This window comes from Hevea brasiliensis, chromosome 9, assembly GCF_030052815.1.
Source record: "Hevea brasiliensis isolate MT/VB/25A 57/8 chromosome 9, ASM3005281v1, whole genome shotgun sequence".
Taxonomy (NCBI): Eukaryota; Viridiplantae; Streptophyta; class Magnoliopsida; order Malpighiales; family Euphorbiaceae; genus Hevea; species Hevea brasiliensis.
In genome coordinates this window covers 17,575,913-17,591,714 of record NC_079501.1, presented here as the reverse complement: position 1 = coordinate 17,591,714, position 15,802 = coordinate 17,575,913, and the positions used below count along the sequence as shown (strand labels likewise).

General features: G+C 35.0%; 2 protein-coding genes and 1 long non-coding RNA gene across 4 annotated transcripts; all 3 read right to left on the bottom strand.

The window, feature by feature from the left end:
* Positions 1-641: 641 nt before the first annotated feature.
* LOC131183373 (uncharacterized) lies at positions 642-2,639 on the bottom strand. Its single transcript, XR_009151482.1, has 2 exons — positions 2,190-2,639; positions 642-834 (listed from the first exon to the last, which is right to left on the bottom strand). It is a non-coding gene; the product is annotated as an uncharacterized LOC131183373 (long non-coding RNA).
* Positions 2,640-3,440: 801 nt separating this feature from the next.
* On the bottom strand, positions 3,441-7,205 carry LOC110665055 (uncharacterized oxidoreductase At1g06690, chloroplastic). The gene is made up of 10 exons (XM_058153226.1): positions 6,825-7,205; positions 6,450-6,541; positions 6,330-6,370; positions 6,057-6,221; positions 5,946-5,968; positions 5,745-5,816; positions 5,357-5,524; positions 4,578-4,660; positions 4,149-4,211; positions 3,441-3,983 (listed from the first exon to the last, which is right to left on the bottom strand). The coding sequence occupies exons 1-10, from the start codon at positions 7,045-7,047 to the stop codon at positions 3,798-3,800; spliced, it is 1,116 nt and encodes a 371-aa protein (XP_058009209.1). The 5' UTR covers positions 7,048-7,205; the 3' UTR covers positions 3,441-3,797.
* Positions 7,206-7,698: 493 nt separating this feature from the next.
* LOC110665053 (protein NPG1-like) lies at positions 7,699-14,234 on the bottom strand. Of its 2 annotated transcripts, none has more exons than XM_058153224.1 (6): positions 14,101-14,234; positions 13,358-13,594; positions 11,653-11,905; positions 10,323-11,533; positions 9,891-10,038; positions 7,699-8,484 (listed from the first exon to the last, which is right to left on the bottom strand). In XM_058153224.1, exons 2-6 carry the CDS (start codon positions 13,529-13,531, stop codon positions 8,165-8,167), a joined length of 2,106 nt encoding a protein of 701 aa, XP_058009207.1. In that variant the 5' UTR covers positions 13,532-13,594; positions 14,101-14,234; the 3' UTR covers positions 7,699-8,164. The 2 variants fall into 2 exon arrangements, with proteins under 2 accessions (XP_058009207.1, XP_058009208.1); XM_058153225.1 differs by lacking the exon at positions 7,699-8,484 and adding an exon at positions 8,504-9,787.
* Positions 14,235-15,802: the final 1,568 nt, after the last annotated feature.

The following is a 15,802-nucleotide window of genomic DNA, read 5'->3' as shown; positions in this document are numbered from 1 at the left end:
ACAAGCAAATATGGCGTCTCATGGTATTGCTAGAAATGCTTACTTCTTTGATATTATAATGCTCCCCCAAACTTTTGTACTCAACTTTTGTTGGTTAATCCTTCTTGAGTAATATATTTTCTATTTTTTTTAATTATAGGTATTATTGGATTATATACATAAAAGAAGATAAAATAAAAATCACATTAAGTCAATCTTTTAATATTGAGTCTTCGAGTTTTCACATCGGTTGTGGATGTGTGTGTACGTGAGTTTATAAGCGTTGCCAAGACTCTACTCAATCAGTAATTGTCTAGGTATGAGTGTTGATATAGTAAATCTTGCGTTCCCGTGTGTGTGTGTGTGTGCGAGCTTCGATAAAAAAAAGCAAAATCCGATAGGGTGTGTCACGACCCAACCTATGGGCCGGACCGGCACTAGGACCTGGGCCAGCTTAAAGCCCCCGAGGCCCGTAGTAAGCCTAACTATTCCTCAAATCCATAACCAGGCTCACAATTTAGACCCAATATGCCTATAAGATAATTTAAATTAAACTGTTATAATTTCATTTTGGGCCAACTTAGCCCAGAACTTTTCAGAAAACTAAAATCAGGGGGGCCCAGCTCAACCCTATTACCTCATTTATAACCATTTAAAACTCATAAAAATTTTTTTCTTTTCATTTATTAATATGAAAACTTGAATTCATACAGTCTCTGATAGGCTTAATGCTACTACTAGCACATGCGGAGTCCTAAATTACAAATTTAGAGAATAATAATACAATTAAGTAATCTTTTTCATAACCTGAGAGGAAAGGGACAGGTTATTCTGAAAAATGTCTCCTCCTGTAGCCTGGAAAAATATGGTGAACAGGAGTGAGCGTTCGACTCAGAGAGTAAAATATCAATTTTAACCATAATCTCTATAACTATCTAAAACTAATGCACACTGTAGAGTGAAATGCAACATCAACATCATTTTCACATCATAACATCAAAAAGGTAATTTGGAGCACTCACACACCCTGTAGTATCAATCATAACATATGGGAGCTGATCCTATACACTCTCTTAAATCCAACCCGTGCCGAATTACTCAAGCTCGGACTTCCACTTAATAACCAAATCGAGGGTCCAGAATTACTCAAGCCGTGACTACCCCTCGAAGGATCGGGTCCCAATTACTCAAGCCGTGGATCGCCTGGCCCTATCCATAGTCCACACCACATCACACGCACGCCAACGCACGCACACCGCCTCCAAATTACCACAACAACATCCATGGAACATCAACAGTTATGAATGCAACATAAATCGTGCATAGAGTTTAACTACATAAATATATTCATATAAGTGATGCATGGGCATGCTGAACGTATAATAATATCGAAATTACAATTAAAATTAATATTTTACTCACAAGACAATCGATGACTATTGTGGTTGGATGCGTAAAATAGTGACCTCGATCACCTAATAATTAAATTATAAATTTATTAGTACTAAGTTAAGATAAAACTCTAAAGAGGCAATAGACAACCTAATTCATGCCAAAATCCCAGAGTCTCCCTATACCCAGGACCTACCCAACCCGCAAAAATGCTCAAATAACACTTCTAAATTCTCAATTCCCACAATCACATCTCATCAATATCACATGGCCTCCCGCCCTCCAAATCAGACAATACTCAAAATCTTAAAAATTACGTTTTAGTCCCTATAATTGACATTTTTCAAAAATCCACTCAAACAAGCTCTAAAAATTCTAAAATTTTGCCCCGCGGTCCTTAATAATATTATAAGGCTATTGCAAAATGAATTGTAATTTTCTAGTCACCCATGAATATTTTATTCAAGAATTTTACTCAATTCCATAAGTTTCCTACAGCTAACATATTATTAATTCAACCCAATTTAATATTCACATATTTAAACCTCCATCCTCAAGCTTCAACCAATCATATAAAATTTAAACATCTTAATTTCAAACAATCTTATATGCCTATATGCTAAAAATTTAACTAAAATCCATCCATATTTCTCAAAAATATTCTACGATCACCCAAAAATTCAACTAAAACCATAGAATATCTCCAAATAATTTTACTTTCATCATATATTTTTCTTAGAATTTTTCTCCAATTTTTCCTGTTTAAGAAACACTGTATTTATGCTCTACAGACAGAGAAATAATAAAAATTGTCTTACCTGAAGTTTATCTGTGTCTCAAAAATTCCGAAAATTTATGAGGAAGCCTCTGGAAGTTGAACCATCTCCATAGCTCACTGGAGTCACCGCCGGCACCACCGCGCACGGTGGCCGGCCGCCGGTCGCCGACGAAATTTGCCGGGTCTGATCATACCACCATGTTCCTCTCCTCTTCCTCAGTCCATATGTGGTCTCGGATCGACGATCCAACGGTCGGATCGTCGTAGATCTGACAAAAAAGCTTGAAAAACCCGAAACTTCTCTCCTCCATATCTCACTCATCCGACCTCCATTTGCTTCAAAATTGGTATCAAAAGAAAGCTCTCGGAACAAGCTTTCCAACGCCACCGGAATCGCCTCGATCGGACGTCGGATGAAGCCGGAATCGCACCGGAAAACCGCTGTCCACTGTGCGCACGTTTTCTCTCTCCTCTCCCTCTCTTGCCGCGGTTTCTGGTGGTCCTGGTGGTCGCCGGCCGGTGGGGAGCTGCTTGGGACGTCGCCGGCCGGTCACCGGAGAAAGGAGGAAGAAGAAGAGAGGGAAGGAAAGGCAGAGAAGAAAATGGGGGGGGGGGCTTTCTCCTCCCGTTTTTTATTTTGATTTTTTTTTTTTTTTTTTTTTTTAAAACTGCTGTGACAGTGGGTTTTCCCACTGTCACACGCCAATCCCATTTTTCAAATTTTTTTTTTTTTTTTAATTTTCTGGGTTGTTACAGGGTGTGAGTTGAATCCCGGTGTGACCTAAATGGTTTAATGAGGTTCGCGAGTTAGTGGGCATGCCATTGAGGCTGAGCTTTTGAGCTTTTACATCGGTTGTGGATGTGTGTGCGCGAGTTCATAAGCATTGCCAAGACTCCACTCGATCAGCGATTGCCTGAGTGTGAGTGTTGGTACAATAAGTCTTGTATTTACACATGTGTGTGAGTTCTTCGATAAAAAAAAAAGATCTTTTAACATTAATATTAATTTAAAGTTAACTTAACCTATGTTAGATTCATTTTATAAATTTCATCCAATTCAATTAATCAATCGATGCTTATCCCAGCTACTAATCTTGGATTGAGATAATCACCAGCTGCTGTCAAAACTCTTTCTAGCCAAATGGATATGACTTCAATCTTAGTATGGGCAAGTTTTGATTTAAAAAGGAAAACCATAGCCAGACACTTTTGTCAGCTACTAATTTTGATTCTTTTTAATTATTTAATTGAAACTATGCAGATTGCAGAGTGCCTCCTTGCTAGAAAAATCTCCACTCAATTGAAAGACAAGACGCCTTTGCATTATTATAAAATCAACGTCAAGCTTCAAGTCTTCAACAAATGTTAGGTAATAACCACTAATCATGCGAGTTCTGCATTTATATACATTTGCATTGTAATTTTGCTTTGGTCCTGCCAGAGTAGCTTCCTTTACCAACAAACACAACTTAATTGCCTATACCTAACATGTATTCAAGCCTACTGTAGCAAATGCAACTACATGATAGTGAACAACTTCAACACCCCTGATTTTTTTTTTTTTTTTTTAATAGGAAAGTCATGTAGGAGATCAATGAGTTACTACAGAATTGCCAGACTTGCATTTACTTAAATGCATGAATAAAATTTATAACTTTTCAGCAGGGAAGCCAATAACAGGTTGTATCTCCAATGCCATTGAGCGCAGCTCATTGATCTCTTCGCTTGTGAGTCTCCACCCAAGTGCACCTACAAATTCCTTGGCCTGTTCTGCAGTTTTGGCTCCTGGGATTGGAACTACATTCTCCTGTGCTATTAGCCAGTTCAAGGCCACCTGTATAGAGAAATCTAGCTTACAAAAGTACCATTATTTTCTCTATTCAGTGTTAGTCGTGCTTACACAGGTACACAGGCTTGAAGCAACAATTATTGGTACTTTTCATGGAACACAAGCTTGAAGGAAACACATTGATTGAAGTCTTAAAGAACAAGGTTGAACCTGTGTGGGAGTTTTATTGTAGTTCTCTCCTATTTCCTTGATTCTGTTCAGTAGAGGTTGGAGCTGCAATATACAAGCATGCTTCAGCTATGGATTATAAATTTAAAGCTACAATATTTCTATTCAACAGAAGTCAGAACAGCAAAACAAAACTATTTCTTTCTGTCCTTGGTATAACATCCTTGTCATGTGATGTCACAATTAATGGCAGAATTCCTATAAATGGCTAACGTGAATGCATATGGCATTACCAATACACCTTAGAACCCACATGCCTTGAGTAGCCTCCTGACTCTAACTGTTTGAGCCTGCCACTATGACCTAACATTTTAAGCTTTCGTTTTATTTTGATAGCAGTAGATGACTCAAATGCTTATACTCAAGATATTCCTCTACTAGTATACAATGTTGATTGGGTATTACACTTACCTTTATTAGAAACTCTGGTGTGTAAATTCTGCTTCGAGGGCCAGTTGGAAGATTTTCTGGTGTATACTTTCCTGTAAGAGCTCCTACATAAGTTTAATAAATCATTTATTACTCACTACTAATAATAATAATAATAATAAATTGTGATTAAGTTGCTTAATTAATTCAATGATGATTTTTGAGACTTTGGTTTTGGATAGAATAAGTTTCTGTTTAACAAGGTATTACATGAACTAGATCATCCAAATCACATTGGAGCACTATAGGTTTCTTCCCTCATCTACTACTCCTTCTCCTAATATGATTATTATTGTTTTACAGCAACAATCACTCACACTCACATTATTATTATGTTTACTGAGTAAGATTTTCCCTGCTGCCTAATTTGACGGTAGCTTCAGTGTTAGAGCAGAACAACATGATATTGCATTGACAGAAGCAATAAGAATGTCTGCTTACATCCTCGGTAAAAATTATTACATCCTTAATAATTTCAGCAGTCCCGACAACAAATTTTCTGCTAATATTACTAATCAAAATATTGTTTCAAGACCTATCATTAAGCAATGTCATTAAAAGTTCATGGATGGAAGGCCTGGACTTAGTAAAACGATTTCTCCTTTGGCACCACATCCATTCATTTATGCCCCATCAAACTGCAAACCAAAAACTTTTACAACTGAACTAGATAATGATACCTATTAAGCCGTAATGAAGAACTTGAATTGTACTGCAGCCAAGTAAAATTATTGAACATGAACAAATATCTATGAGGATACCTTGAGCAATGGGAGAATATGCAATCAAAGTGATCCCAAGTTCATCGCAGGCTGCCTTCACTCCATTCTCCTCTGGTGCCCTATATATTAGGCTGTAATTCACTTGGTTTGAAGCCAATGGAATACCTCTTTTCTTAAGCCTCTCATAAGCATCACGAAGTCGGCTTTCTGAATTAAGAAACTATATGCATCATAGCGTCCAGGAAAAATCCAAGTAATGTTGATTACTTAGAAACTCCATCATGTGCATTCTATACTAAGCTTCTTTTTTGAGTGTGTGTGTGTGTATGGGTAGGATAAGGGGCTGAGGATGGGGAAGACAAAACTAACCCAACTATAATTGTCAAATCCCTTTTCACAGTTTAGACAACAGAATTTAGAAGATTACCACTGTAGTTTGAAACGCCAACTGCCTTCACAAGGCCCTGCTCCACTGCATCTCCAAGGCCGTCAAGATACCCTGAAATGAACTTCAAATAAACAAAGTTTGTCGCGAATCTGAATGTGATTTGAGTTCCATAAAAAATCAATTCTATTAGCTATTTGTAGTTATTTGCTCAACGAAATAATGCTGTGACAAATGGTCCACCTTCATTTCCCCATATTCCAGGCCTGAAGACCACCAAAATCTTGATGAGTAACTGTGCTTTGGGAAAACACTTACAGATGAAAATCATATATAATCTTGACGAGTACATACCAATGCAGTTGATAAAGCTCTACTGAAGAAACTCCAAGGTGACAAATGGAATCCTTAAGGGCAGTTAAGACACTCTGACGTCCTAGCCTCCAAGGCAAAGCTGCGAACTTTGTTGCAATAGCAACCTCCAATTCAGGATCTGTTTCTTTCCTTTCCTTGATGAATCTTCAAGAAAGTAGTAAAATTAGAATATAAGAACAATAAGGAAGAAGTCATTTGAGCACAAGTTACTCTATTTTAGATGCATATCACAGTTAAATTTTGAGAACGTACCTTCCCAGAAGAGTTTCTGACTTTACAGCACCAAGTGAGAGCTGTGGAATAGATAATAATGCTTACTTTTCATGTCACTCTATTGAGAATAAAAGAAACTAAACAGTATTTACTCCTCACCCTAGAGCCATAAACTTCAGCGGTATCAAAAAAGGTTATACCACAATCAACACTAGTTTCAAAAGCAGACTTAGCATCCTTCATTTTCCTGTCTGTCATCATCATAAAGCAGAAGGAGACGTTAAAACTCTACCATCTGCATATCAAACACTGATTCTACAATAAAATTAATCTGATACCAACGAATCCTTCAATTCACAAAAAATTCCAAAATCCATAAAATGTGAAGAATTCCCAACGCCGAATGTTTCTCTAGCAAGTATATGGAGAAACAATCACAGGGCTCTAGTCAAATATGATTTAGCTTCTAAATTTGGCCCAAAATGCTCCAATCAATACGATTACAAAAAATAAAAAAAATAGCAGTGAGTTTACCGTCCCACTCAAAGTTGTTCCAGTAGCTGTTGTCACCCCATGACCAAGCTCCAATTCCAAGCCTTGTCACCCTCAAATCAGATCCTCCCAATTTCACCTTCTCTTCCTCGATTTTCGAAGCAGCAGGAGCACTCTCAGAAGCTACAGCTCTCACTCTGTAAATTCCCTTCCTCTGACAGAAAACAGAGAGACAAGCACCACTGCTAATATGGGTAGCCATCATTTTCTCTGGAATTCAAATGCAAAGGAAGGAGAAGTGAGTCACTAGTCACGACTCACAGGTGGAGAGCAGAAGAGCGAAAGATGTGAACCAGAGACTTCGATCATCTGGGTAATAAAAGGACAGTCAAACAGGGCCCTAAACTATCACACGTTTTACGCCTACCCAATGGCTCTCTCTCGGCTAAAAATGAAATATTAGCTGTAATTTCTTCTCTAGTGATATTTTTGTTGGGGAATTAACGATTATTTTTTAACATAATTATAGTAATAAATTTTTGTTATTTTAAAATTAACACTTTTAACTTAAGAATAAATAAGTATTAATTTTATTTTATGTTAAAATTAATTAATAAATTAAATAATTGCATGCTTTTAGTATAAAAAAATTCATTTATATGTAGCTACAATTTAATAATGAATAATTTTGAGATAACATAATGACATTCTTTAAAAAAAAAAAATTATTTACAAGAAAAAAATTCAATTGAATTCCTACAAAATTATATTCACACCTTCATCACAAGTCTTCTTTGGTAGACTTAAAAATATGTATTCGCTGTTGATGAATAGACTACACTTCGTAAAGGCTTATTAATTCAATAATAAATATAAACTAACCATATTAACAAACAAAACATTAATAAAGAACTAATTAGAAAACAATGGGTAAGATATTATATTAAAGCAGACAATGTGCAATTAGTTCCCCTAAAAAATATTATAGTTGTCATCTTAAAAAAAAAAAAAAAAGACTATTGCTCAGTTGAACATTCAATTTACAGGGTTGAGAAATGATTACAGATCAATCAAATATTATATTATTAAATACCACCACCAATATAAGCTCTCTAATAATCACATAAAAAAAATTCCTCCCTGCTCTTCTTAGTTTCCTGAATTGGGTTAATAACTCCTCTGTCAGTTTCCTTCTGCTATTATTTTGTGATCACGGACTGCCAAGCCTGAAAATAAGTAGGAAAAATATCCAAAATAGCAAATGTTCCTCCCAAGTATTAGGTATTTGGCTGCAAATAGAGGGGGGGAAAAAAACCCAGTGAATAAATGAATAATCAATTGATCAGAAGGTGATTGATATATCTTCAATGAACCGTAGCCAGTCAATAAATAGAGCTGAAGCTTTCAATGGGATCAGATTCTTCAAGCATGGAGGCTGCCAGAAAGCAGTCTGTGGCATCAGCCATCCGTCCATCATCTTTATGAACCATCCCCAAGTAATACCATGCCATGCGGTTTGTAGGTTCTATCCTCAATGCATCTGAGAGTATGCTTCTCGCAACAGGCAATGCATCAGACCCCATCTTGGATAACAGGGCACCAATCAATATCTTGCAAGGGACAAAAGATGGTTCAAGTAAAAGAGCATTTGCGTAACTGCACATAGCTTCTTGTACATTCCCACGACCTTCATGCATAACACCTACAGAATTTATAAAAAAAATAAAAAAAAAAAAGAATAATGATATCTGAAACAATTACATGCTAAGCATTCCAACTTTGGGAGCATGCTAATATTAAACACCTATAGAAGTTTTAAGGAATAGAAAAATTAGTTAATAAATTTCTATTTTACTTCTTTGCATAAGGGAAATGGCCTAATGGTATGATTAGTTTTGGTCAACTTAAAAACTTATTTGGGATTGACAATCTAATGTTTTACATCAATTGATATGAAAGCCAACTTTTGCCATTGCCATCCGCCACCATCAACCTGCTACGTTCTTGAAAGTTTGAGCAACCCTTCAAACTTTGCTTATGCTTCTTCAGTTAAAGAAAACAAAAAAAATTATAAGGCATGGGCATAAATCACAACCCTACAAATAATATCATGTTTTTAAGAATAATGGTCTTCGCAGAAAGTTCTTGGATGGAAGTTTCTTTTCTTTTTCTTTTATTATTCTGTCTTTCTCTTTACACACACACACACACAGAGAGACACATATACATACATAAGAAAGAAGAACCTCGATTTGACAAATACTTTACCAAGTCGATAGTTTTACCTAATAATTATAAAACAATATGAAAATTATGCATCCATCTAAAGCACTTGTGTGCAGGGCAGAGAGCCAAGCAAGCCTAATTTAAATACATAATATGGCTACATCAATTCCTTTATATATATATCCTTATATTTGATTGGGGGCAAGTGAACCAATCATCATAATAATGTGAATATACCATAATATTTAGAATTTAGTTCAGAGACGTATTGTACCATTTAAAAAAAATGTACTTTTACCGACAATCGTCCTACTTTAGTGTCAAATTCTTCCAATTCAAAGTTTTAGGGCTTACTGATTCAATTCAAGTTGCAACTTTTTATGCCCTAGCAATTCAATATTATTCCACTCGCTCATCCAAATGACAATCAAAAGCCATAAGAACACAGTCGGTTCTCCTGATTTCTTCAAAGTAAACGAGAAGGATTCTCACATCAAACATTAATAGTAATTATGGTGCATCAAGACAGCAAGATATGTCAGAAGTTTACCAATATGAACATTTTTTTCTTGGGAAGAGCCAAAAGAATGTTATATACATTAAAGTCACTATGCTTCAAAGAGCCATGTTTCACGGAAAAGGTCTTCTCAAGTTTCTCCATGAAGTTGCCTTAATCATCCTATCCCTAAACTATCTGCTAAATAATAACTCCAAAGCTCAAGTCCTTTAAGGTAAAAAGCCAACCAAAGCATGCAGCTAGCTCAATCTAGGTGGCTTTCCTAATTCAAGCGAACAAAGCCATCAAAAATTCATGTTCATTAATTACAAAGTACATAAAGATATAGAAAAATAAGCCTTAGTAAATGAAGTTTCAGTTCTTGCCTTCTGTATGCAGCAATTCTGCAGAGTACTGTTTCAATCCTCTGGCTTTTCCCAGACATACCTCCACATCCTTCCAATGCGAAAGCCTAGAGTATAAATCAGCTAGACCATGCCAAACTTCAAATTCATTTACTTTTTCATCCTCAACCTATCACAAAAAAAGCAAAAGAATAAAGACGGAATTTGAAGGAATTGATTACAATCCCTATTTGTGATCATAATGCATCCTACAAGCAAAAAACCACTGAACTAAAATGATATTATAAATAAACAGATTAGCAGTAAAGCATTTAATTGAAATAAAAATATATCTAGATTGATTTTATGGATCTGCTTAAAATAGAAAAAAAAGATTATGAGAAATAGAAGATGAGAAAGACATTTTTCTTTCAGAACAAAGACAAGCATGTAAAGAAGAAGCAGAATCTTTGCCTGAGAAATACTTCTCAGAGGACCAAAAGATTTCCTTCGAGCTTGAACCAATGCAAGAAGGTAACGATAAGTTTCAATAGCATCCATGGGTAGAGACTGGGAGATCTTCAATTTTGCTTTTAGCCTGAGCAGTGGTCCTTGATCCCATTTTGCAGTCTCATCTAAAGCAGCATCAGTGACAACCTCAGCCTCTGAGAATCGCTGTTGAGCAGCCAAAACCAGTGCAAGCAATCTCCAACCTTTTAACATGGAGCCACCAGTAGCATCAATGAACTGCTTTGCACAGCGCAAAGCTGCATTCAAATTTCGTTGCTCTGCATATTGAACTCCTAGCTCGAAAATCAGATCATGATTGTTTGGCTCAAAAGCAACTGCACCTTCTAAAGATTTCAATGCTTCAGACTGAAGACGAGACCTTTCAAAGTCAGAGGAAGAAACTTTAGCTTGCTTTCCCAAACAAAGACCCAACATGCGAACAGCCACACCTTTAAGATGTTCATCAATCCCCTGAGCATTTTCGATTGCCCTTTGTGCATATCCTCCTCCCTCTGCAGCAAGATGAGAATCCTCACTACATATCTTGGCAGCCAACAACAATGCCATGAGATCATCAGGTCGTTCATGTTTGTGTAGAGAGTTCCTCAAAAGGTTTAAAGCAACATTGTTTTGTCCTGCTCCACAGTAACAAAGAGCTAAAGTATTCCAACGGTCAACACGATGAAATACCCCAGGCATGATCTCTTCAAGTTGTTTCGCTACAATAGAAGTTTGGCTGCATAGAGATAGTGCAAATGTTAAATGTTCCATAACTGATGGATCCCATTTGGTTTTGCCTAGGTAAAATTTCCTAATAAGAATCATCAAAAGTAAAACTGCCTCTTCCAGATTTTGTTTAGGTACATATGAACCATCAATCTGAGCAGCTAAACTGAGTGGGCCAGCTTCCACTCCACTGTGCAGTAAAAAAACTGCAAATCCTTTCTGAATTCTTGCACAGCAGTCATTATCAAGGTTCCATTGACTGAGGAGAGCACGTCTATAAGTAGACATTGCTTCCTCATAGCAACCAGCCTGCTTCCAGAGCTCTGGGAGGAGCTCTACGGCTTGACTAACTGTATCTTGCAGTCTACTATCTACTTGCACATCAGGTATGCCCTGCTGGAATATCTTCTCCACAGCATCAAGAACGTTTTTACATTCATTAGCAGCATCTACAAGACCATGCGGAACAAATTTCAACAAGCAGGAAAAAAAACGAGGGATTTGTGTTCAAAAGTTAACAGTAAATCAGCCAAGAGTCTTTTGATCCAACAATAGAAGAATGACACACCACTTAACCTCCCAAGTTTCTGAAGAGACTTGGCTTTTAAGTATATTGCTTCAAGAACCAAGCCAGCAGCATGCTGTGAAACTGCATTCTGTGAATCATTGCGAGAGCGAACCTTCTTAGTGGGCTGTTTCTCAGAAATGGATGGTTGTAATCTTTCTATGGCTGCTTGCAGATCAATGCCATCAAAAACACGAAGGGCACCTTCAACATTGCCTCTTTGATATTCTAACCTTCCAAGAAGGGCTCTTGCTTCCTGCAAATTTTCATAAATAACCATGAATCATATTTCATTCATGCTTTCATAACTTTACATCAAATGGCAAAATTTCAAGTGAAAAATTTATGATTTACAAGCAGTATCATAGAATATGAATGAGCCGAGTAAATTTGATATCTTACTAGTCATACAGCACTAACAAAGCCAAAAAATGTTATAAAAAGATGAAAACTCATGCAAATATATTAATGACACCAAAGCCTGGATCAGGTAGAGACAGAAGACGACCACCACTGATATGACCATTATTACTGCCTTTGCCAACACTGCCACCCATATCCACTCCCCAGTGATTCCGTAAGCACCTTGTGTTGCTTTCATATATGCCAAACAAACAAAGCAACAATACCCCCATTTAAAGCCAAAACCTCACCCCAGAAAAATATACTAAGGCTGCATTTATTTAGCAGAAAATGACTTGTATATGAAAAATCAATCATTCTCTCTTGTTAGTTTGCAACACTTAAAAATAGCTCAAACTTTTGTTTCCCGGCTTTAGAATACACAAATTTTAATTTTCATTCTAGGAATAGACCTTGTGAATGTTTAGACCCAGGATACTAATGTATGCACAATTATTTCAAATTTTACATGAATGTAATAGACAATTTTAGAGAAAGGGGTAGATTGAGGCAGTTGGTCACTACAGTGGGCAGCAGTGATGTGCCCATATAATTCTCTTGTGAGTTCCTTCCCATGTTGTGAGTCACAGAGTTCCCATTTTCAAAATGTCTTTGGAATAGTTTAATTTTTCTTTTGACTATGAAAACATTTTCTATTTATCAAATTTTCTTTGCACCACATACAAGGGAAATTGTGAAATATATTTCTTTTCAAAATAATATTTTTCAAAAAACAAATACAGCCACAGATAAACACAAAGCAGCACAGCCCATCGAACAAGCCAAATCCAGCCCTTATAATAGCACAAACCAAAAATCTCCAATAATATTGGCAAACATCCTCACTCTTTCAACAAAAGCATCACAGTTTACTAAACAGCACCGTAATTACAGGCAACAACAAACATCCCAAAAGATATACATCTCCATAAAACCCAATCACCCATCTTTTAAAGTATCAATCTAATCCATAAACACAGAATCTACAACACCACCAGCACCCATGCTTCATAAAAGATAAAACAATAAGCCAAGAAGCTTAACAAGATATACTAATTCAAATAATAAGCCTAAAGCTTGAACAAATTAATAATGCACAAAGATCATCTTAGGACAATCGTGTCACCTTCAGTTATACAAGGATTTGTACGAGAGCTTCACTATATGAAGCTGCACAATCGTGTTATCTTCAGTTAATTTGTATGAGCTAAAACAAATAACTAAATTCATTTAAATAGTATATATAAATGTAACAATGCATACTCAATTAACAACAGGCAAGCATCAACAAATTTATGGAATTAACCTCAAAATTAAGTTGCAAGCCTTCTCTTAAAGAAGATTCTGCCTCTTGAATATTTCCCTCATCAAGTTTTGCTTCAACTTCAGTTGTTTTCATACAAATCCCATTGGCACATAGTTCTCGAACCAGTGTTTGTTCTTCATTCTCACTGGACCCTGCAGATTGGCTCCCTTCCATTTGTGCTCTCTCCCTCCTCTTTCCTCATAAATTTCAAACTTTTATCTCTAATGCTTAAAACACCTTTGAAGTAGAACAAAACACCTCATCAATAAAGGAATCAAAAAGAAAATAATAATAATAATAATAATAATAATAATAATAATAATAATAATAATAATAATAATAATAATAATATGAGCACCACAATAAGTTATAAGCCTAAAACATTTTGAAGTGAACGTTACAAATAAAGAGAAACAAAAAGAAGCAACAACTGAGCATTTGAAAATCCAATCTAAAAACCCAACAATGATCTTCATCAATTTTCATTATATTTCAAAAGAACAGAATCCAGCAAACAAGACAAAGAAAATCTGAAATCTTAGATATGAATTGAGTGGAAAGCCATAATTTGCACGACAACAGAAACAAACGTTACATGAAAAAGAAAAAGACAGAAAATTTGTAAGGCATGATCGATAGACGAGAAAGAACTAAAGTCGGAAAATGAAAAGAACAACAGAATGCAAATTCCTTCTCTTTATTTGAATTAAAAAAGAAAACAGAGAGGGAGAAGATGAACTTACCAATCAACACGCAGGTGCTTTTGTAAATGGATCAACGAGAACGACAATGCACATTGAATGAAAGAGAGATCGAGAGAGAGGATCTGATTTTTTTTTAAGCATTTAATTATTTTATTTTATTTACGAAGAAGAAGGTGGCTCAAAATTTAGACGGAGCATACGGATCCGGCCGTGCGGTCAATGCTCCTTATTAACGTCACCATCAAATATTTCTTTCCAAATTTTCCTAGTTAACAGCGTGGGTAATTGGTTTATATAGGCTAGAATATTTTGTTAAAATTGTTATAATTTTATTAAATATTGTGTTTTGTTATTAAATTATTTATGTGCATGTATATATTTTTAAATAAAAAAAAATTAAAGTATTTGAGAGGGTGAATTAGTGTGTGTGGGCAACTCCCTGCGCAATATCAAGCGGTATTGAGAATATATGGAGTGAATTTTTTTTTTAATTGTGAATTAAGTGTTTCATATTGTAATATATATCTATATATATAATTTAGAAAATTTTTAAAAAATAAATATATAATATAAAATAATTGAATATTATAACATATGTCCTTCAAATTTAATTATAGTTAACATAAATTTAAAAAGACTGTCTATAATTGATAAAAAAATTATTAGTTATAATTATAATTATAATTTTTAAGTAAATGAAAAAAATATATTTCTAATAAATAATAACTCCTTGGCAAATCGTAAAGGGGAACAAGCACGTCAAAACAAAACGAAACGAAGCAAAATTTTCCCGCTGGCAGCAGGGGTTTCCCACAATCCAGCATGTGGCAGCATCTAATGGCCCCATGCTCAGCACTGTTAACAGGAGCCTATTCAGCTTCAGAAAAAGTAATCAACCACAATTACAAAAAAACTTTCAGGTTTGTTTGGTTAGGGATAAATTCAAATTTCCAGAAAGTATAACAGAATGGCCCATTATTGGTTCATTGGTTGCCGTAATTATTTAACTTCCCAATAAGTTAAGGTATTGCATTTCCGTTGTATACGACTGTGGGGGAAGTTGCCTAACTCAAGGACCTTCAATTCCCTTAGCATCAATTCTTTTAACTTTCAACTTTACTTCTTTTGATTTTCTCTATAGTTGCATGGAAGAAATTTCATTGTATTATTTTGTATTTTTAAATGCATTCATATAAAGAAAAAAAATAATTAAACTCAATAATTTTTATTATATTTTTCTGGTAAAATTTTTTTATTATATTTTATTTATTATCATGTCGTAAAAAAATTATATGTTGATTATTATCTGGTTTGACTGTTGAAAAGGTATAAAATATGTTTTGTTAAATTGAATATTCAAAATATTACCCTTATATTAGAAATAGAGAAATTTATATCATTTTTATTTTATATTAATACATTTTTACTTTTCGAGAATTTAGTATATAAATTAAATACATTCGAATAATATATTTTATACTTTTATATTTTTAACTTTTATTTGAATTTAAATGATAATAATAAAATTACTCTATTTGTAATTTGGAAGTTGGGTTCGAGTTACCGAGATAATTTCTCTATTAAATACAAAATAGGGTTATGATATATACATCAACCCTTCTCAAAATCTATTGAGTGTTGGATGTTTCATACATTGGATCATCTTTTTTACCTAAAATTGGAAAGACACAAATGCCCTCCAATAAAGGCAAAATCACTAAATTACCTAAAATTGGCACTG